Source organism: Electrophorus electricus, chromosome 14, assembly GCF_013358815.1.
Source record: "Electrophorus electricus isolate fEleEle1 chromosome 14, fEleEle1.pri, whole genome shotgun sequence".
In the NCBI taxonomy this organism is placed as follows: domain Eukaryota; kingdom Metazoa; phylum Chordata; class Actinopteri; order Gymnotiformes; family Gymnotidae; genus Electrophorus; species Electrophorus electricus.
This window is the reverse complement of record NC_049548.1, coordinates 17,269,401-17,290,475: the sequence shown is the minus strand read 5'-3', so window position 1 is coordinate 17,290,475 and position 21,075 is coordinate 17,269,401. Positions and strand designations below refer to the sequence as shown.

At 46.2% G+C, this 21,075-nt stretch overlaps 1 protein-coding gene across 2 annotated transcripts; it reads left to right on the top strand.

Annotated features, from left to right (window-relative positions):
• The first annotated feature begins 558 nt into the window (after positions 1-558).
• On the top strand, positions 559-20,842 carry ppp1r9bb (protein phosphatase 1, regulatory subunit 9Bb). 2 transcript variants are annotated; one of them, XM_035533265.1, is made up of 10 exons: positions 559-2,412; positions 11,419-11,551; positions 12,368-12,488; positions 12,600-12,704; positions 13,463-13,598; positions 14,448-14,603; positions 14,864-14,917; positions 15,254-15,483; positions 16,033-16,129; positions 20,631-20,842. In XM_035533265.1, the coding sequence occupies exons 1-10, from the start codon at positions 1,009-1,011 to the stop codon at positions 20,730-20,732; spliced, it is 2,538 nt and encodes an 845-aa protein (XP_035389158.1). In that variant the 5' UTR covers positions 559-1,008; the 3' UTR covers positions 20,733-20,842. The 2 variants fall into 2 exon arrangements, with proteins under 2 accessions (XP_035389158.1, XP_035389159.1); XM_035533266.1 differs by lacking the exon at positions 20,631-20,842 and adding an exon at positions 16,651-18,395.
• The last annotated feature ends 233 nt before the right edge of the window (positions 20,843-21,075 follow it).

Here is a 21,075-nt window from a genome sequence, read left to right as displayed (position 1 = left end):
ACAACTAATAGCCAAAAGGGCTGTTATGTCATATAATAGCTTGGAAGTGTCGTTTCACCGCATTGAAACGATACACAGCGTTGATGGTCGTCATGAAGCATTTTGCTCGGAAGATCCAAAATAGCTGTCTCAGCATAGTGTTGCTGGGTTAAAGAAATAGGCTACTGTCGACACAGCAAAGCCTACAAAACGTTCATATGAAAGCCTGATCTAGTCACATGGTATAATCTGTTTAATTACGGTGATATGCAGTAGTATTATAGTATTTGTATTAGTTTAGTATTATAGTTACTGTACAGCAATATATAATATAGCTATAGCGATCACAGTATCACCTCACCCTGGAGTTCATGAACAAACTAGTGAAAATTCAGAGGTGCCATGTTTCTGTTTAATGATGAAATCCGGCTTTGGGAACGTGGCTAAATAAACGCATGTGGCGAGGTGTCGAGATACATCTGGTAGGATATTCAAGGCGGATTAATAAAATTGCGCTTGTGCCTAACTCGGCGCGCGCTATGACCCTGTCGCGCGAGTTTTTCTTTACAGCAGCGGGTAGCGAGCCGCTGCTGCGCGAGAGCCAGAAATCCGCAGCTGAGAAAATCCAGAGATCAGGAATGATGTGGCGAGCAGGGATTAAACGCCAACGGGAAAATTCCGGGGTGCACCACCGCTCCAAATTTTCACGATCTGCACGAATGCTTTAGTGATCGACCGCGTTTTACGTGGGTTTGGCTTGAACGTTGCAATAACGGCTGATGGAAGATGCAGAGCTCGTCACCCTGGTCGTGTCCGGCTTTTAACGGATATTGTCCTTATATTTGTCTGCATTGATCGGCTGCTTTTTAACTTCGTTTCTCGTTATTTTTTTTTCTTCCGAAAACTATCTCGTGCCAGTTCAGTTCTTATTGGAAACATTTATTTCATTAGAAAATCTGTATTTTGCATGTCGGGGCCAAAGCGACAGCAATGTCTCTAGTGAACCGCAACGGAAAAGCCTAACGGACGATGATGAAGACCGAATCCTCATCCTCTAAACCAGCTAGCACCACGCTTCGGAGCCCCTCTCCGCATCGGAACGCGTATGAGGCGGGGATTCAGGCGCTGAAACCGGCCAACGATATTCTTAACAACGCCGCAAACGGCGACGCTCAGGATGGCAAAGCGAAGCCTTCCACTCGCGGTCGCACGTACGGCTCGAACGTGCACCGCATCAAGAACATGTTCATGCAAATGGGCGCATCCTCTCCGACGGAGGGAGAGGCCCCGACCAAGGCGAACGGCGACAGCAAACCCGTTCGCCTTGCGCTCCCCAGGGCTGGAAGTCTGAACGAGAACGTGGATCACAGTGCGCTACTGAAGCTCGGAGCCACGGTGTCGGAGCGCGTACACCGCTTTGATCCCAAAGCGGAGGGCGGAGATGCGAGAGGGTCCTCCAGTTTCTCCAAACTGCAGGAGACGCGCAAGATATTTGAACAGCAGCACCAAGAGAAACAGGCGGCTTCCAACCGAATCTTCCTCAAGAAAGAGCGCGCTGCCGGCTTCCAGGACGGGCGTTTGGATGTGGTAGCTCGCTTTAACGGGAGCACGGAGTCGCTGGACAGTCTGGATGCAGTCGGCGGAGCCGGCGAAGCCGTGTCACCCACCGTTAGCCAGCTGAGTGCCGTGTTCGAGAGGGCCGCGGAGCTGCGCAACAACCTGCACCGCCTGTCCAACACGCCCCCGCCGCCGCCGCCGTCGCGCGGAGTCACAGCCCGCGCGGGCGCGCTCAACTCCAAGATCATCACTAAAAGAGTGCGCACCTTCCCCCCGGGGGCTAACAAAGAGGACGAGGCGGACGAACGCCGGGAGCAGGATGGGACGTGCAAGACGCTTAAGGACAAAGAGCAGGCGCTCTACGCGGAGATCCGGAGAAGGACGGGAGACAGTGTGGGAGACTGCCACAGTGAGTCTCAGGCCGCTGAGAAGGCTTTGTCTGAGCCGGCCGGCGACGCAGCTGTTATCCAAGCCGATGCCCATGCGTCTCTTGCTAACGGGACCGTGTCCACCAGTGAGGAGTCCTTGGTGCCAGGTTTGACCCAAATGAGTGTCAACGACGCCGGGCAGGCAGAGGATAGCGGCTTGACGTGTCACCCCAGCCGCTCCGTGGGGGTCAGCAAGGAGGAAGACGAGGACGACGAGGGCACCCTTAAGGAGGACTTCTCTGGCGCCGACCTGGTGGACATTAGCACCTACAGCGCCGTGGGGGAGGACTCGGGGGACAGCCAGCCGGAGGACGAGGAAGAAGAGGAGGAGGAGGAGGAAGAGGAGCCGTACGAGGCAGAGTCCGGCTGCACAGAGGTGTCAGGACTCCCCGTGGAGGAGGACCTGCCCCCGAGCCGCAAGATCGGCTTCAGCACGGCGCCCATTAAGGTGAGGTGGTCACATGCTGATCTGGGTCCTGTTGACCTTAACTCACAGATGCCATGAGCGAAAGTTACACGACTGGTCTTAGGTAAGTAGCACAGGGCAGTGTCTGAGTGAAACACTTTCCCCAGGGGCTACTCTTGTTCTCAGCTTTGTAATCACTGGCATGGCCATTAGAACTGTGTGTTTGGCGATGCAGGTTTACGTTGACTTATTGTGCAGCAGTGAAAAAACAGCTCCGCCCCCTGCCACCAATCACCACTTTCGGGTTAAGTAACACAGAGGGAGCTCATTTTAGTGCCCTTATGGAATACAGCCATCTTGGGACCACTGAAGTGTAAGAGAATGTCTGAGCTTGTATGCCTGCATGTGTGTGCGTGTTCCTGTGTGTGTGTGTGAGACAGGGTGAGAGAGCTTGGTCTTTTCCGCTGTTCAGTGTTGTGTTCCTCAATAGGCCCTTTCTGCTCCACAGTCAGGCCGTCAGAGTACCACGCTTGGCTACAGTGAGAGTGAGAAGGCTTGCGTGCGGCATGGAGACCTGGAGCCGGGAGACGGGTCTTGCGTCCCACGACCTTGCCAAAGCGACGTAGTCAGATGCGCAGCTGTTAGTTACTCGCGGCAAAACGAAGGGCTGCAGCAAGCAGACATCAAGAGGGAGAGAGAAAGGCACAGAATGAGAGAGAGAGAACAAAAGAGAGAGAGAGAGAGAACGACAGAAGGAGAGAGCGAGAGAAAAATGAGTTTGTTTGGATATTGCAGACATTTCACCTCAAGCTTTGTCTATGCAAATCCAGTGTTCACTGAACCTGCTTGACTGGCATTTCTCTAAGAACGTCCTAGACATACAAATATCTAAATGCGTATCAGCTTGTGAATCCTGCCGTTCATACAGCATCAGTGTGCTTTGGATGAAAGTTTCCTGCACTGTTTGGCTTGACTTCAGTGGAAGATTCTTTACAGCGTGTACTGTGCGGCTGAGATGTCTGAAGATCTCGGAGGCGCTCTGAATTAACCAGCTTTCAGTTATTAGACAGCATGAAGCATCTTTAGTGTCTGCACAGACAGTGTGTGAGGACACTTCAGCTCACAGGAAGCATGTGACGTGTTCCTGAGACATAGCTGAAGCTGACAGTGTGACTGATGGGCGTATGTGTGTGTGTGTGCGCGTGTGTAAGAGAGAGTGTGAGATACACCCACACATGTGAGGTGTGTGTATTTGTGCTTGTTTGGCGGGGAAGAAAACTGAGAGGCGGGATCTATAAATGGAAACGCTGAAAAGCTGTGCACGAGGTAGAGCAACAGTGGGAGGTGGATGGTGCCAGAACAAGGTCTTCAATACGGACGAACAAAAAGATATATACTGCAACGACAAAGTCACAGTTGTTGCAAAAAATGCTTAAACTGCAAACAAAGCTGGAGAATTGTGATGGTTCATTTTTACCATGCAGCAATTTTTTTGCAATGCTTTTTGTTTGCATTTCACATCTTTTTGCTACAACCTCTTTTCATGCTCCTTTTCCCCATTTGAGTTCCTCTTTTTTCCCGTTTTGCGGGTCTACACACACTGCCTGTCTATACACATGGCCTGTCTATTCCACCTGTCCATACACTGCCTGTCTATACACACGGCCTGTCTATACACACTCTAATACTCGCTGTGAAATCCACTGTGCTCAATCCAGACCGCCTGGGGTCAGCAGAGGGTTAAGATGCGCAGGGGTCACAGAGCGGCTATACAGACATCCCCTCATGCCGGTGTGAGTCTGAGCAGACTCTAGGCATGCTGCCTGGTGATTAGCAAGCACTGAGCTATAACTGGCTGTGTCGTTTCTTTTCTTTTCTTTCTCTCTCCCTCTTTCTCTCTCTCCTCCGTTCTCACTGTTTCTCTCTATCTCTCTCTCTCAACCCCTCTGTCTCTCTGTCTCTCTCTCTCTCTCAACCCCTCTGTCTCTCTCTCTCTCTCAACCCCTCTGTCTCTCTCTCTCTCTCTCTCTCTCTCTCTCTCTCTACCCCTCTGTCTCTCTGTCTCTCTCTCTCTCTCTCAACCCCTCTGTCTCTCTCTCTCTCTCTCAACCCCTCTGTCTCTCTGTCTCTCTCTCTCTCTCTCTCTCTCTCTCTCAACCCCTCTCTCTCTCTCTCTCTCTCTCTCTCTCAACCCCTCTGTCTCTCTCTCTCTCTCTCTCAACCCCTCTGTCTCTCTCTCTCTCTCTCTCAACCCCTCTGTCTCTCTCTCTCTCTCTCTCTCTCTCTCTCTCTCTCTCTCTCTCTCTCAACCCCTCTGTCTCTCTGTCTCTCTCAACCCCTCTGTCTCTCTGTCTCTCTCTCTCTGTCTCTCTCTCTCTCTCTCTCTCTCTCTCTCTCTCTCTACCCCTCTGTCTCTCTGTCTCTCTCTCTCTCTCTCTCACTCTGGTGATCTAAGACCCAGATCTCACACTGGCCACATTGTTCTTTTTTCCTCACTCCATCTCTCCCTGTCAGTTGCTCTCTTCTCTCCCTCGCTCCTTCTCCACTCCTCTTTTTAATCTCTCTCTCTCCTCCTCTCTCTCCCCATCTGTGGTGTTCCCGCAGCCCTCCTTTAACCCACTCGTCCTTACACACTCCTTCCATTTCACTCATTCCTCTCAATTCCGGACTATGATTTTCCCTTCCAACCATCTCTCTCTCTCTCTATTATTGTTTTCTCTTACACACACACACACACACACACACACACACACACACACACACACACACACACACACACACACACACACTCACACTCACAGACACACACTCTGGAGCTTAGGCACAAAACCCACACTGTATGTCTTTGCAGTCAGTAAATGCTTACCATTCTTCTCCATGATTGAGCTGTAGACAGTGAGGGCTTATGAACATCTATCTGGAGAGGAGAGTTAAGGCCCTCTGAGGTTACAGAGTATAATTAAGCCATATATCTTCAGACAAACACCCCCCCCCCCCCAGAATAGCTGTTACAGTGTTATTCAACGCTCTCCAGAGCACATACAGTAGCATACAAAGACTGAGCTGGTTTGTATATTGTCTGTTAATAATGAACTACGTTTGTCGTCTGTTCACTTTGCCTAACACAAGTAGTTTCCCCATTTGCAATGGCACCTACATTTGCCTCAGTGTTTTTTTCTTTTGCTTATCTCTTGGGGACCGACGGTAACTGGACCTTTGGCTGTGGGGAAGACCTGTGGCAGACTTCTGCAGGATGTGGATGGGAGTCTAATACAGTGTTCTGATCTTTAAGTTGATTTGAAGAAGGATTCCACCATGTAGCCCAGAACTGTCAGTGCTGCTGAGAGGGTTCGCACCCTAAAGGAATCAGGTCGTGTGTGTGTGTGTGTGTGTGTGTGTGTGTGTGTGTGTGTGTGTGTGTGTGTGTGTGTGTGTGAGGGGAGAGCTGGTTAAACTCCCAGCAAGGAGACTGTGCCCTACTTCTGCGTTTCTCTCTACTTTGCCAGCACTTTCAAGGCTTCCCCTGGACCAGACCAGACTAGTGCAGGAGAGAACCAGAGCAATATGCCACTGGTTACCCTGGTTACTCACTCCCGATGCTTCACGGAAGACACAATAATCACCGTGTGTTTATAGAGGAACACAGCTGGCTGAAAATGGTAAAAATGTAAAAAGAAAAAACCCAAAAACATTTCTGACATGCTTTCCAAAAGTGAGCTTGCATGTACAGATCAACACATGGTCAGGCAACAGAAATTATTTTACACCTCCTTCTGCAGGAAACAGCATGTAATTTCTTCCTGTTCCTTTTTTTTTTTTTTTACGAGCCAGGCTCTAGACATCTGGGTAATTTCATACCTCAGTTTTACCACGACACTCGGTGTCCAGCCTGCGTTCGTGTACACATATTAATTTTTTTTCTTTGGTTGTGGTTACCCCAGTTTGAGTATGTTTTACACATCATGTGTTCACATCTGCCAGGTTTATTTCTGAACTGCCTCCTGTGTGTCACAGTGTTCAGTAACATGCCCTCCAAGGAAATCACGTACACTTTTCCTGGCTGTGGTGTGAAAGGTATCATGTGAGGCAGGTCAGCGTTATCCTAATGATCCATCGTGCGGGTGACTAGCCGCCTCTAACTCAGCAGCAGAGGATCCACAGCCCAGCATGCCCCGCGCAGCTTCTAATTATGGGTGAAAGTGGTTAAGGCCGTTGTGCACCATGAGAATCAGATCATGAAAATGAGTGTTTGCATGGTGTTTTTTTTATTTTTTCGCCTAAAAGTTCCAAAGCGTCACCAACATACAGCCTGTGACACACATGCACGCACGCACACACACACACACACACACATACACACACTCCTCTGTCTGTTGTGTAGTGTTATGTTTAATGTGCTAGTACAGAAGTGAGGTGGCTTCTGAAGTGCCTACTACCGTAGCACTACACACACTCAAACACATTCATTCTGTCTGTCTCTCTCACTCAATTTCATTCTGTCTCATTTTCTGTCTTAACCTAGATGAAGTGTTTATTTGATGAAGAAGTATATGAAGAAATGATTTGATTCTTTATGGCTTTATTAGTAGTTTAAGTTACTGAATGGTTCAGACTGTACCTAGATATACTGTTCCTGGGTGTTTGGGTGTTCCTGGACATGCTTCTAGTTGTTGGCCTCTTCATTTGATGTTATACGTGGATGTTTGGCTATTCGTGGACATATTTCTAGTTAATGGACTGTCCCTTTGATGTTGGACTATTCCTGGATGTTTGGCTGTTCCTAGACATGTTGTTGATAGTTGTTGGATGGTCCCTTTGATGTTGGACTGTTCTTAAACTGTTTGTGGCCGAGACCTAAAATGTTGGCTTACAAACATTTATTACCATATTACTAATTTTAGGTTATGCAGCGATGCCATGGAGGTGATGATGTTTGTGTGAAAAGACCATTTTTTGAAACGTGTTTACGACAGTCTGGGTGGAGTCGTTTCAGCCCCACAGCACTGTAAAAAATCTCTGTACTGTATGTGGATTGGAGATGGATGCGGTCTGTTGCGCATTCTAGGCTGGCTTGCTCAGATAACCCCCCCCAAACGCCACTGGTCCTACAAGGGCTTCCATGTTGCTGCAGCGCCTAATGTGGTGAACTGGGACACACAGCTGAGACACGTCATCCTCTCTTCCATGTACCGGAGCCGGAAGAGCGGTTTTTCAGCAAAGGACGTTTACAGGGCACTGAGGACACTTGCACCACTGTTAGACACACCCACAGGCATCAGTACACATACGGTCATCAAAACGCTCACAGTGACCTTAGCCCCATTTCTGACATGTTAAGATCTCAGAGATCTAGTTTTAGACACTGGGAGACATCGTTAGGGAGACACTGTTAAGAGGGTCCAGGAGCTGCTATGTGAACCAGCAGTGATGGAAACAGCAGAACTGGCCACAGCCCTCAGTGGGGCAGAGCCAGGTGGGGGTGGGAGAGGGGCAGCAGAAGGCAAGGTGGGGAGTTCCTGGCCATCTGTTCAGAGTGGCGACCTACTCTCTCTGCCTTACAACTGGAGAACTGCATTTCTCCTCCCTCATCCCAGCTCTCTCTCTCTCTCTCTCTCTCTCTCTCTCTCTCTCTCTCTCTCTCTCTCTCCATTTTCACCTCCCTTAATGCTGATGTTTGCATCCCAGAGTGGGGCTGCAAACTGGTCTGAATGAGCTCTGTGGCTGGGTGGGTTGGTTGTGCACACCCACACAGGATGGGATAGCCTGCTGGTTGGATGCACACCAGGTTAGTGGCGATTTCTTGCTTAGAAGGTTATGGTGTTAGACGGTCACATCGTCGCTTTATTTTTCTGGCATGTAAAAACTATTTAAGAGAGAAAACACAGAAGCTTGACGAATCTTAACGCTTATGCAACCCCAGTGGACAGATGGTTGCTGTTTCCCAGGAAGCCTTACTCCCTGCAGACTTTCAGTCTGGACATCTGACAATTACATAATTACATTGTTTATTGCTGTAAATGTAACCAACGCAGCCGAATGCCAAAATCTGCCTCCGCTTAAAACAGGCCCTATAAAATCATTCAAAAATCAACCTGTGACCACAGAAACCACAGTGATTGGTCATGGGTTCTTAGGCGTTGAGTAAAGTAACAGGGCGGGATAAAAAGGCAAGCAAATGGTGGAAAGAAATCTGCGTTAATTCGTGGCTGATTGGTGGCACGTGAGCTGCATGTTCTACAGGTTCTTCTCGTGGACAGCTGGCTACATTTTCTGGGTGCATATAGGCAGGGTGTCTTAACTAAATAGACCAGCATCTCCAAACATGAGATTTCAGATAGAGGTAAAAAACACAAGCACAACAACAGACCAGCATATTAAAGTGAAATTATAAACACGCCCAGGGCCTCGACAACAGGAGTATTGGAACTTGTAGGTAGAGCTGGTAACTTTCTCAGCTTTGATTGTGGCTGATGTCTAGCGTTTGCTTAGCTTGGCTGCTGCTGAGACACAGAGGGCTTGCCTGATATATTGTATGTAAGCTTTTATCACAATAGCGGTGTTTCCATTAAAAAAAAAGAAAAAGAAAAGATTAAAGCAGAATTTATTATGGCAAAGCTGTCAAGTCAAAGCAACTTCATAGATGCCCAGGTCTATTCTCCCAGTGAACAAGTCAGAGATGACACAGCCAAGGAAGAAGTCCCTCAGAGTATGAGGACGAAACATTGAAAGGGATCAAGACTCAAAGTGGGAACCCATTCTTCTCTGGTTTACACTGGACACCACAACAGGAACAAAATGAGCAATAAAAAACAAACAGAAAAACAAACAATCTGAGGAAAATAAGCAATAGAATTCTGGGAATTCTAGGAGTCTGGGTTCAATGACTGCATGTCCGAACTCCATCCGGAACCACTCAGGAACAGCTGCCTGATATTCACCCCAGCCAAGTGAACCTAGAGCCTTCTCGATGTTTCGGGAAGGGGAGGGAACCAAGCGGGTGGAGAAGTGGAAGGGTGGTGATTGTGCTGATGAGGGTGGGAGGAGCTACAGCAAGGGAAGAGATCAGTGTGTGGGAGGATCCAGAAGAGGAGAGATCAGTATGTGGGAGGAGCCACACGAGGAGAGATCAGCGTGTGGGAGGAGCCACAAGAGTAGAGATTAGCATGTGGGAGGAGCCACAAGAGGAGAGATGCTCAGCAAGACCATGCCATCTGCGAGTAGATGTACCTCGGCAGAATGAGAGGATGGTTTAACATGGTCAAATAACACAGTGTGAAAAATAGGAGCATATAATGTGTGCAAGGGTGGACTCTGCATCTAGCTATGGTAGCACAGATAAAATGATAGAGCCAGAAAGGAACAGAGACTTAAGGGCTCCCTGGAATATCAGAAATTCGCTGCTCTCAGTAAACAAACTTGATTGACAAACGAGAGGTGAAGAAACAGCATCATAACATCCCAGTTTACCATAACTCTCAATGCCGATGGACCCTCAGATCTACACCTTTACCTAATATAAGATATTTTTAACCAATTAAGAAGTCCAGAATATTAAAAAAATGACTTATGTGTTTGAAGACAGTAAGGAGAGATCTGATTTGTGTGAGTGTGTGCAGGGGGAGGGTGGTCTATCTAATATATAAGAGGTATGTAATGTGTGGAATAGACACGTTGGGTGTGGAGAGTTCGTATCGGTATCTGAGGGAGACAGGCAAACCTACTGAGCTCAGAATCCCAGAACAGTCCTCCAGATACCACATATTTTAAACAATTCATCAAGTACCACAAATTTTAAATGATTAGGCAAGTGCTGGAATTTTTACCACAGATATTATCAAATTGTCAGATTAATTTATCTTGCCCAAGGCAAGATATTCAACACATTTATTGTTTCATGACATAGCCAACACAAATGAGAAGCAGAATGAAAACAGTCCATGTAAATGACCAGGGAAACAGCACCTAAAATGTTTAGCCACAATTAGAAAGTACTTCAGCTAATAAATGTGTAGCTATGTGTTTTTAACAGCTGTTTTATTTTAACTTGCTGAGAGATCTGAAAATTATATCAGCCTCACAACAAAGGTGTGTAAATAAAAACTGAATCAGAGTGCTGGGTGGTTGTCATGGTGACAAAGCCACAGTATGCACTGAGTTCGCAGCAGTGCTAATGTACTCGAAGCAGCTGGCAGAGGATGGTTTAATGTATTGACTGAGCCACAATATGGCAGGGAAAAGGTTCTAGAGATGACCCTTTTGCATGTCAGAACTGATGGATTTGATTTTAAGATTCAGAACACTAATAGATCATTGCAATAAGCTTAAATATATTATATTGCATATACATGCATTTTTCTTGCAAATACATGTGTTTACCTGTATTACATGTATGTGCAAGTGCAGGCTTGTGCGTGCATATGTCTGTTCACATGTGTATATGTGTTTGTGTGCATGTGTTCAATTATGTTGTTTTGTGCATGTGTGTGCACATGTTCACGTGTATATGTTTTGTGTGTTTGTGTGCACGTGTATGTGTGTGTCGAAATGGCTGAAGCTGTAGGAGGATTGTCATCTGCTGTGACTAAGTGGGTTGTTTAAACTGGCAGCAAATCTGTGAAGTTCCCCTGAAGTGCAACTCTTACCGCCCGCAATACCTGATCCCAGAGGAGCTCTGTGCTACACACAGTAGCTCTAATGCACACAGCTCTGCCTCTCACAGGGCAGCTCAACTCTACCCAGAGCAACAGCACTACTCCACACAGAGCATCCCTACTCTACACAGAGCAGCTCTACCCCACCTAGAGCAGCTGTAACTCACAGAGACAAAGCACATATTCCATCCAAATTGCCTTACTCCACACAGAGCAGCTCTGCTCCACCCAGAGCAGCTTTAATGTTTTAGACCTAGCCCAGGAGCCCAAGCTGAATCTGTAGAGGAAAGTGTCTCTCAACTACACTTTGCTGTTTTATAAGTGCAAAAACTGAGCAATGCATGATATTAAAGGACACAGTAAATGTTGTAATAGTCATTGCTGCTGTCACCCACAGGTTTTCCTGACCTACTCCAATGAGGACTATGACAGGAGGAATGACGATGTGGACCCCATGGCTGCCTCGGCCGAGTATGAGCTGGAAAAACGAGTAGAGAAGCTTGACCTCTTTCCCGTGGAGCTGGAGAAGGGTATGGTGGAATAGATGGATGGATGGATGGACTTGTAGAAAAAAGACAGATTGGATAGAGGACATCAAGTCATCAGTAGACAGATGGAGGCATGGATGATAGATGAATGTTTTTAAGGGATGAATGGTTGTGGTGATTGAACATTGTGGAAGGGTGGTTAGGAGAAATGGTTGGACTGAAGCACATTTCTTTCTGCATGTACCAGTGACAGAACATTACCTTCTAGAGGTCCCTCATGCCTTCAAAATATTGTTTAACATGGGTGTATGGATAAAGAAGTGAACGAAGAGATGAATAAAATGATTAGTGTAGAATCAGAAGAAGACAAGCAGTTGATTTTTCACAACCTCTCTCATGTAGATTCAGCTGAGTTGCAGTTGGTCCTTTAAAATAAAGTGGAGATTGATTTTTTTTTTAGGACCCATTGTATTTTGTGAGAGCTGGATCATTGACTGCCACAGACAAAGTCTGAGGACAGCCATACTTGATAAGCATTCCCAGGGGGCTTAGAGACAAAGGACACGTGCACCCATGTGCCACTTGATGTAGAAAAGAATACACAAAGAAGCCTCCCTGTAAAGATAACAGTTATATGGATGTAGTGAGGAGGACAAAAATTGATCCTTCCACATCCTCATAAATGCACAGAGATGCACAGAGACATGTTGAGATGACTACATAATGCATAGTCTACTGTCACGTGTAGTCTTGAGAAAGGAGTAGATGGACGAAAAGCTGGAGTCAGAGAATGAAAGGGGAAGGGGCCGAAGGCAGAAGGTTCTGAAGCTGTGTGGTTCGGCTTGGTTGTGTGTGCAGACAGAGATGGACTGGGCATCAGCATCATCGGCATGGGCGCAGGAGCAGATATGGGACTGGAGAAGCTGGGCATATTTGTGAAAACTGTCACTGAAGGAGGGGCTGCCCACCGGGATGGCAGGTGCACACACACACACACACACACACACTCACACGTGCATTCACAAACACATACACAAACACACACATACACAGCCTCTGATCTCTCTCCGTCTCTCTTTCTCTCTTTCAGGATCAAAGTGAATGATTTGATAGTGGAGGTGGATGGAACCAGCCTGGTTGGAGTGACTCAGAGTTTTGCAGCCTCCGTGTTAAGGAACACATCCGGTACAGTTAGGTGAGAGACACCAGCTTACATATTCACACATGCAGACGCCCTCACAAACACACATGCACACACACACACACTCAAACCCATAAACCTACACATATCCAAAGACGCACACACATCCGTACCTATCCAAACATACCTGATTGAACCTAAAGAAGAAACAGCAAAGTTTGTATCTTACAGTGCTCCAGCGCTACATTCAGCATCCTATATGGAATAACGTGTGAATACTCACAGTTACAGGTGTATTTTAAATCTTGAAGAACATTTTAGTGCTAATAAATCAGAAGCTGTGGGATGATTGTCATAATGGCAACCCACACAGTGCCAAACTAAGTGTTAAGATTTAGGTGCAGGTTTGTCCTCCACTTAAAGCTTCATTCTGTATTTCTGTGCTCTACTGTGTATCTTTAGCCTGCTGTTCTGGATGGAGCTCTGCAATATTTCCTCATGACCTTACAGTAGGGCACTGCGAGACAATGGAAGGTTGAGAATAAAGCTGCAACAAGCCTGCACGTTAACCACAGTAGATAGTTTACGTATTTTACATACAGATGTCACCGTAGCTACCTCCTGACATTGCCAGTCATGTGAAAAGCTGATCAAGCAGTTTTTAAGCAGCTTCTCTTCTCTTCTGGTCAGCGCTGGGATTTGTAGTCTCTCATCCTGCCTGTTCACAATCCAAAGCACTGAACAGGTGCTGGCTTGTTGATGCACTCGCGGTGCTTTGATTGGTCGGTTCAAGCAGGTGCGGCTGTGCGCAGGTTCACAATTGGTCGAGAGAAGCCGGGTGAGCAGAGCGAGGTGGCCCAGCTCATCCAGCAGACCCTGGAGCAGGAGCGCTGGCAGAGGGAGATGATGGAGCAACGCTATGAAAACTACACGGGAGATGAAGAGGAGGTGAGCGTGTGAGTGTGTGTGTGTGTGTGCACATGTCTGTATATAGCCCAGCTTGTTAGGTGTTACATAGTGTTCCTGACATGGTAAAGTGCTTCTCACACTTATTTTTTAAACTGAAATGGCAAAATCTATTTTTGGCTAGGGTCAAAGTTATGCTTCAAACACTGTGTGTGTGTGTGTGTGTGTGTAAGCAAGTACAAGTGCCCCAATTTATCTGTCTCATGGCCAAAAATGAGAAACATGAAGTATAAATGGTACTGTGACAACCACATGAGAGACTGAACATTACTTCCTGTAGTAATGTAACCGTTGAGTTTTCTGTGGATCCGTGTGTAAGCCACTAATAAACCAGCGATTTCCATGTCCTGTCACCTCCTATTGTGGCCTGTCATTAGTTACTTCACCACTGCCACGGCCAGAATGGCCAATCCCCATGACAACCAAACCTACAGCCAGTCCGGTGCCTTTCTGTTGCAGGAGGATGGGTTGGGGTTTAGTTTGCAAGTATCCAGTGTTGCAACATGCCATGTTCCAGCATATCTAATCAGCTTCAGTATGACAATCATAACATGATTTGATTCACTAATGATGCACCGTTGCGCTCAAATCAGAAAATGTGAGTAGTGTCAAGAGGGTGGCATGACCACAAAGCAGTTTGTTTGTTTGGAGTAGGCTGCTGCTGATGAAGTGGTACATACGGGTCTGAAAAGTCCAATGGCTCCATCTTGTGGCCAGAATTCACTCCAATGCCACAAGGCCATACCCATATCGTCCCACTAGGGCAACAGAGCCAGTGTTCCTTACAAGTTCAGTTGCTCAGCTCAGTGTCTATCTGCCTCTGCTCATCAGCCGGCGGCCTACGGCACTGATGAGGAGGAGGAGGAGGAGGAAGATATGAACTCCACATACCCCAACGCCATTGAGGTGTTTGACCTGGCCGAGAACGAGGACATGCTTTCACCTGTGGAGGTGGACCCTGAGAAGCTCGCCCACAAATACAAAGAGGTAATTAATAAACAAACAAACAAACAAACAAATAAATAAAGAGAATGCAAATGCTCTTTTCAGCACTTAATTAGCTGCTGTCTTGTTGCAAGCAGCATCACTGGCAATGAATTTTTTCGGAAGCAGTGTGCTCAGATGTTCTCAGAAAGGGAGGCCCTGTTGTTCCTGTACTAGCTACAGCATGCTGTGTTCAGTGGGAAGGGGGCGGTGGTATGTTTGGTCACATGATTTACTGCTGACTGTGTTGGTTTACGCTGCAGCTTCAGATCAAGCATGCCGTAACTCAGGCCGAGATCCAGCAGCTCAGGCGGAAGGTAGCCCCACTCACTTATCACTAATGCTTTACGTCACCTGTCTCTCATAATTAAGGTCTCAAAGTTTCATAATTAGAACTGTTTGTGTTTGTTTTCACGTATTTTCTAGAAGAAAATGTGTTGATTGTGTAGAAAAATGAGAAAGACGGGGGTAAGACGGGACTCTGTGTGTGTGTGTGTGTGCACGCTTGTGTGCGGGTGTGTGTTTATGTATGTCTGCACATGTGTGAACATGCTTGTGTATGGGTGTGTGTTTATGTATGTCTGCACATGTGTGAACATGCATGCATGCATGTGTATGTGTGCGTGCATGTGTGTGTGTGTGTGTGTGTGTAGCTGAGCCACGCAGAGCAGGAGAAACAGCGCTGGCGTGGTGAGAAGACCCAGCTAGAGAAGAGCGTGCATGATAACCGGGAGCGGATGGAAAAGCTGGAGGGTTATTGGCTGGAGGCACAGAGCTTGTGTCAGGCCGTGGACGAACACCTGAAGGAGACCCAGACACAGTATCAGGCCCTGGAGCGCAAGTACAGCAAAGCCAAGCGCCTCATTAAAGAATACCAACAGAAGTGAGTGCACCAAGCAGAAGCCTCGGATCCTAAACTTCACATTCTTGTAGTTTTTGTGTTCAAAGACTTTGGTCAGAAAATGGTGGATGATTATTATTTTATTTGTTTTAGCCTACATGGTCAAAGACACCACGTTACATTACACATTAATGAATAGAACATGGCCCTGGCTGAAATCATTGCAGGAAATAGGTTGCCAGGATTGTGCAAATATGATTCAGCAAAGATACTGTAATGTAAAAAAATTATAAAGAGTACTCATTTCCTGTTGTATATAAATATTACCAGAGTATTTATAGTTTCCACTGAAATTGGTTCACTGCTGTGGTGATACGTGTGGGGACAGCATAAATCTGAACCTTTCTAAAATAATTAAATATTGCCATGTGTGGTAAGTTAGCAATAGCCATCAAAAGTAAGTAAAATACTTGGTGACAGCACACAGTGATAGCCATCTAATTGTTCAAGTGGAATCCTGTTATGCCACCTTATGTGGGATTTGTTGGTTTGCTAATGGACGCCCTACGCATCTGCCCCCCTTGCATGTAGGGAAATTGAGTTTTTAAAGAAACAGACAACTCAGCGGATGACTCTGGAAGAGACAGAAGCGTCACACAAAGAGGAGGCTGAACAGCTCCAGGACAAGGTAGTGTATGGGTGCAAGCTTCATGTCTCACTGCTAGTCACTCTGAGCCCAGATAAGCGCTGTAATATGTTTAAAATCTACTCTCAGCCTAGCCTTTCTCTTTGAGGTGTGCATGTTCATTTTGTATATGAAATATTAAATATAGTGTAAAACATGATGTGTCATGCTCAGATCAGTCATGTCAGACACCTGAGACCAGCATGTTAAAGTCTGGCACTGGGGCAGATTTTTCAGGCACATGCAGCGTCATTAAAAGTGAGCAGTGGTAAAGTAGTGTTGCATTTCCCTCACCTGACTGTAGATTATTGAACCACAGGATAACCAAATTTAACCTGATTCTTTAAGCCTTTTTTTTTTGTTTTTTTTTGAGAGGGGGGGGGGGGGGGGGGGGGATAGCTAGACTATGCACACATAGGTGGATTTAACACTTTTTAAGTAAGGTAAAAAAGGTAAAATCAATGTTTCTGTGTATATTACGGTCAACAGGGTGAAGAACTTACCTCATTGTTCTCTGTATTTAGGTCACTGATCTGGAGTGTCAGGTGGAAGAACTTAGGTCACCAGAACTTTTATAAGAATGGTTTATAAGAACCATTTTGAACTACTGTAAGAGAAGAGGTGCTGCAAGATATGAAGATCAGACAGCGATCCACTTAACTCCCTACGATTTTATCTCCAGGGTTCTTTCTTGTCTTGAACATTTCCTATGTGAATATTCCTATGATCAGTGTTAGTTTGGTTTCTTTTACCTGCAACCCTGTCACACATCAGATGAACTTCACCTTGGTCATATTTAACAGATTCAGACTGTTCCTGAGTCACTTGACTTTCTTGAGTAAAAACCCATTTGAGACCTACTAGCTGATGAGTCTGGTCCTACTTTTACCTGCAGAAGATGTTTCAGAAACTTGGACTTGGTGGTTTGCCTTTGCAAATACGACCCAAACATCTTACTGTATGATCTTCTAACCATTTCCGTTCATTTGTTTCTACCGTGTTTCTTCTGCAGTGGCATTGGTCTTTATGTGGTAAGTCCATCATGGCAAGTGTGATTTGTATATATTCTTTATAAATATATAATAACATAATCGTAATGTTTTAAATCTCTTGGGCAAATTGGTAAGCACATGCTTCTGGGTGGAACTGTGCGTTTTAAAAATGAATTTGTAGGAAAATGAAAAGGCCTCTCATTAATCCCGTCTCTTGAAGGTAACGCTAAGATTGAGTAGCGTATGACATACGACGATGTAGCCTCCCGCCAAACGGCCGTTTCGCGTTCCTGCAGACGTCCGATTATCTTGGCCTTAACATATCTCCTCTGCTTACAGCATCCACACCTTGATTCACTTTCTGCTTCTCAAGCCATGTGTTCACTGTACACTCTGCCCAGGGCTTGGACCTTAAAAACCAACCGTTGCCTTTCAGTGTTAGACCAGCGGGAAGAAGTGATGCGGGCTTCCACTACTCCGGACGTCGCTTAAACGGCTAATGTGTGCAAACCAGTCAAGGCCGGTTAGCAAAGGGCTCGCGTGCGCATCGCTAACTAGCTCCTGCTAGTTTTCACTCATCAAAAACCTTTTAGCAGCTTTTCCGATACAAATTCCTTAAAAGAATACAGGCTCAGATGTGTTTTCTAGTCATGCTAGCTGTTTAGAAACCCGCTCCCGCTCCCTAGTGAAGATCAGTTAGTTTTAACAGTGATCAACCGTTTCCCAGTAAGCCTGTTTATTTTGTGTTGTCTTACTGTGATAGAGAACAGACATGGAGAAAACGATTGCCAAATTTCTATAGCTCGTTCTCCTTTTTCCTCTCTTAAATAAAAGCTGTTATTTTGTCTGGCAAGAGTAGATATAATTTAAACAAAGAGGGGCTGAAGATCTGTGTGCATCTTATTTCACAGCAGCAGCCTTTAAAGTAGGTATTCTTTCATGATGGAAAGGTTTAAAAACTGGTGACAAACTGAACCACATTAAAAAGTATTAGTTGGATATATGCTGACTGTCATACCATCTGCAATAATGGTAAAGTGATTGTCAAGAAACAGTGAAACAGCACGAATATCTGTGAAAATGTATCCATGCAATACATGTGAAGGTAACTGGAATTATGCTTGTGAAGTAGTGCTTTAGATTCCGCCATTAGTCTCCGAACAGTGGTTGACATGAAATTAGGCATGTACTAAAGAAACAAAATGGGAGGGGCTTGTATTGAACAAGTTGAAGAGTTTTGTTAACGTACTTTTCTGAAATAAACGGTCAACAGTGAAGTTGCGGTGAGTGTTGTTTGGTGCCGTTGTCGTGATGAAGATACTGTGATGTGTTGATGAAGATCGTGTTCCTGTGATGAAGATGTGAAGATGCTCAACCTGTGTGCTGCCCTTGCGCCTGTTGTGCAGGTGTGACTCACCGACTGAGCAGCAGGTGTAAGTTCATCGGTCAGAACTGGTTAGGTAGCTGCTCCAGTCTTCTCCCAGCTAGGAATCTTAGACTTCAGTTTTAATGAACCTTTCTTTAGTTTACCAGACTTTTAGTTTTAACACTTTTCTTTAGTTTCCATTAGTTTGAACACTTCATTAGTTCATCAGGGCACCTGGCAGCCAATTTTTTTTCCAGGTTTGTAAACTGATAAAAAGTCAAATAAATCCTGCTTCATGGTATTTTGTAAATTGCATTGTTGTGCACTTGTAATTCTTAAAGAGTTTTTACAGACATTTTACATATAGGTAGAATAATCAGCAATTGGAAAGTTATTTTGACCAGTTTGAATATTCATTTGACTTTATTAAAAGACACTATTTGGTACACTTTCTGGTAACTTAAAGGCTCTTTTGGCCTGTGCATTTGCAATGTTTATCTGATAATCAGAGAGTCATAAGTGAACTGTTGTACTTTTTAAAATCGATTAGCAATGATGTCAATGCAGCATTAATGTACACATGACCTATATGTCAGATTTCAGCAATTTAATCTTAATATCTGTAATTTGGAATAATTTCCAGGACTTTGATTCATCTTGGGTCATACACACAGTTTTCCACCAGTCCACTAGGCACCATTCTGCAGTTGGGAGGAACCCAAGCTGTGTCATAGCCATTAATGTGCCAGAATTTCGGCAAAGGATGGCCTTGATAATTGATCTTCTTTACCTTACCCACTCAAACTTTCAGCTTGAGGACTGCCAGCTGTTCGTACCTTGCATTCAGGGGATACCACCGGGCTTTCGCAAAACTATGACTCACATAGATGCCACGGCCCATCATGGTGTGTGTCGGGATGGGATGAAGCCATATTACATGATCTGATAAGCATTGTACCTTGTCGTGCCATGGTACATGATGCAAACATTTCTGTTTCTGTGATGTCTAATGGCAGTCCGCCTCATATGCCTCTCTTTGTTCAGCTCCTCATCCTTTTCCATCTTCTCCAGGTCCACCTGAAACTCCTTCATTGTCTTAACATCTTCCTCATCCATCATGGCTTCAAGAATGGATCTCTATATGTGTTCACAGCTGCTAAAGAATAACACACACACACACACACACACACACACACATATACATTATACCAATGTCATAGTTGGCCTCTTTCATTTTTTCTGACTAACAGTGCCAACCACAGGAATATGCATTCCTCAGTGGTGGAAGTGGTACTGGGTAGGGCTTTAGATACAAGGGAGGTGTAATGAGGAAGCATTCGGGGGAGGGGCCGTATCGTGACAGAGCCCCTCCCCAACAGCACAATTCCTGGCATGTCAGCCTATTGGGCCATGGCCCTGAAACCAATGCCAAATGGCGAGGCCGGAGGACTGATTGACCCGACATGGGCCAGCGCAAGCAAGACAGAGGGGGAAAGGATAAGGACCAAGACGACAACAGATGCAGGGATGGACACACCAACTGGCACAGGCACAGACACCAAAGGGGACAAAATGACTGTCACAAATAACGTGATGGGGACACGCACAGTAACTGGGACGGGTACAACATTATTTAACAAGTTAACAAGTCCAGGTAAGCTGGCGAGAGCCCCGGGCTGTTCCCCAGTTGTCGGCTGGGTTGCAGTCTATCCCGCCTGTGGGGAATCGCTCCTTGCCGATTTGGAGGGCGGCAACCTTTGCTGTCCCACCACAGGGGGCGCACCAGCCTTCCTCCTTCCGGCATCACCTCCTTCCTGCCTCTACAAGGCTTCAGAACGGGTGCAAGCGTTCCGGGGCTGTGTGCCCTAGTGAACGAGGCTGCCTCTAGGTGTCTCATGCTGCCTGGCTTGCTTGAGCCTGGGCGATACCTCCTGGGCGGAGCCTTGTGCTGCCTCGTCGGTGCCAGAGGCTCGTCATTCTCGGAGATGTCAGACCGAGCATCACTGTCCGTGGGTGAATCCCATGGAGGACCTCCTCCACCTCCATCGGTGGATCCTCTGCATAATCGGAACCCCATGTCCTTCCCTGCGAGGGCTGTGGAGCGGTGTTTTCTACCCTTTTACCCTTCTTTTTCTTCCCTTTCCAGGCATCCTTGGTCGGTCTGTGTTTCTGTAACGAGGAGTTCAAGCAGGAACGCGGGGACGAGTTGCAGACACAGAACAAACGTTTATTTACACACAACATATAACAATTAACTTGAAGGCTAACGGGGATAAATACAGACAATACAAACTTGTAAACAATAGACTTTTATATGTGTATGCTAATGACACAATGAGGAGCAGGTGTGAGACACAAGGAGGCCACTGACGAACACCCCCCCCCCCCCCCCCCCACACACACACAAAGGCGTTCGGAGGAGGGGCCATATCCTGACAGGAGGACAGTATGGACCAGCCATGGTAGGGAGTGTTTAGTGGTGTAGCAGGTACAATCCATATGGAACTGACAGCACTGATCATGCATTAATGGTACCAATTTGGCTGGGTATGGCCTTAGTCACTGGTGAGGCCATTGTGGATTTTCTGATT

Excerpts from the sequence above, each read along its gene's own strand:
- ppp1r9bb (XM_035533265.1), top strand. The coding sequence starts at position 1,009 with ATGATGAAGACCGAATCCTCATCCTCTAAACCAGCTAGCACCACGCTT. Across the intron at positions 2,413-11,418 it reads TCAGCACGGCGCCCATTAAG|GTTTTCCTGACCTACTCCAA; the intron begins GTGAGGTGGTCA and ends TGTCACCCACAG. Across the intron at positions 14,604-14,863 it reads TCGCCCACAAATACAAAGAG|CTTCAGATCAAGCATGCCGT; the intron begins GTAATTAATAAA and ends TTTACGCTGCAG.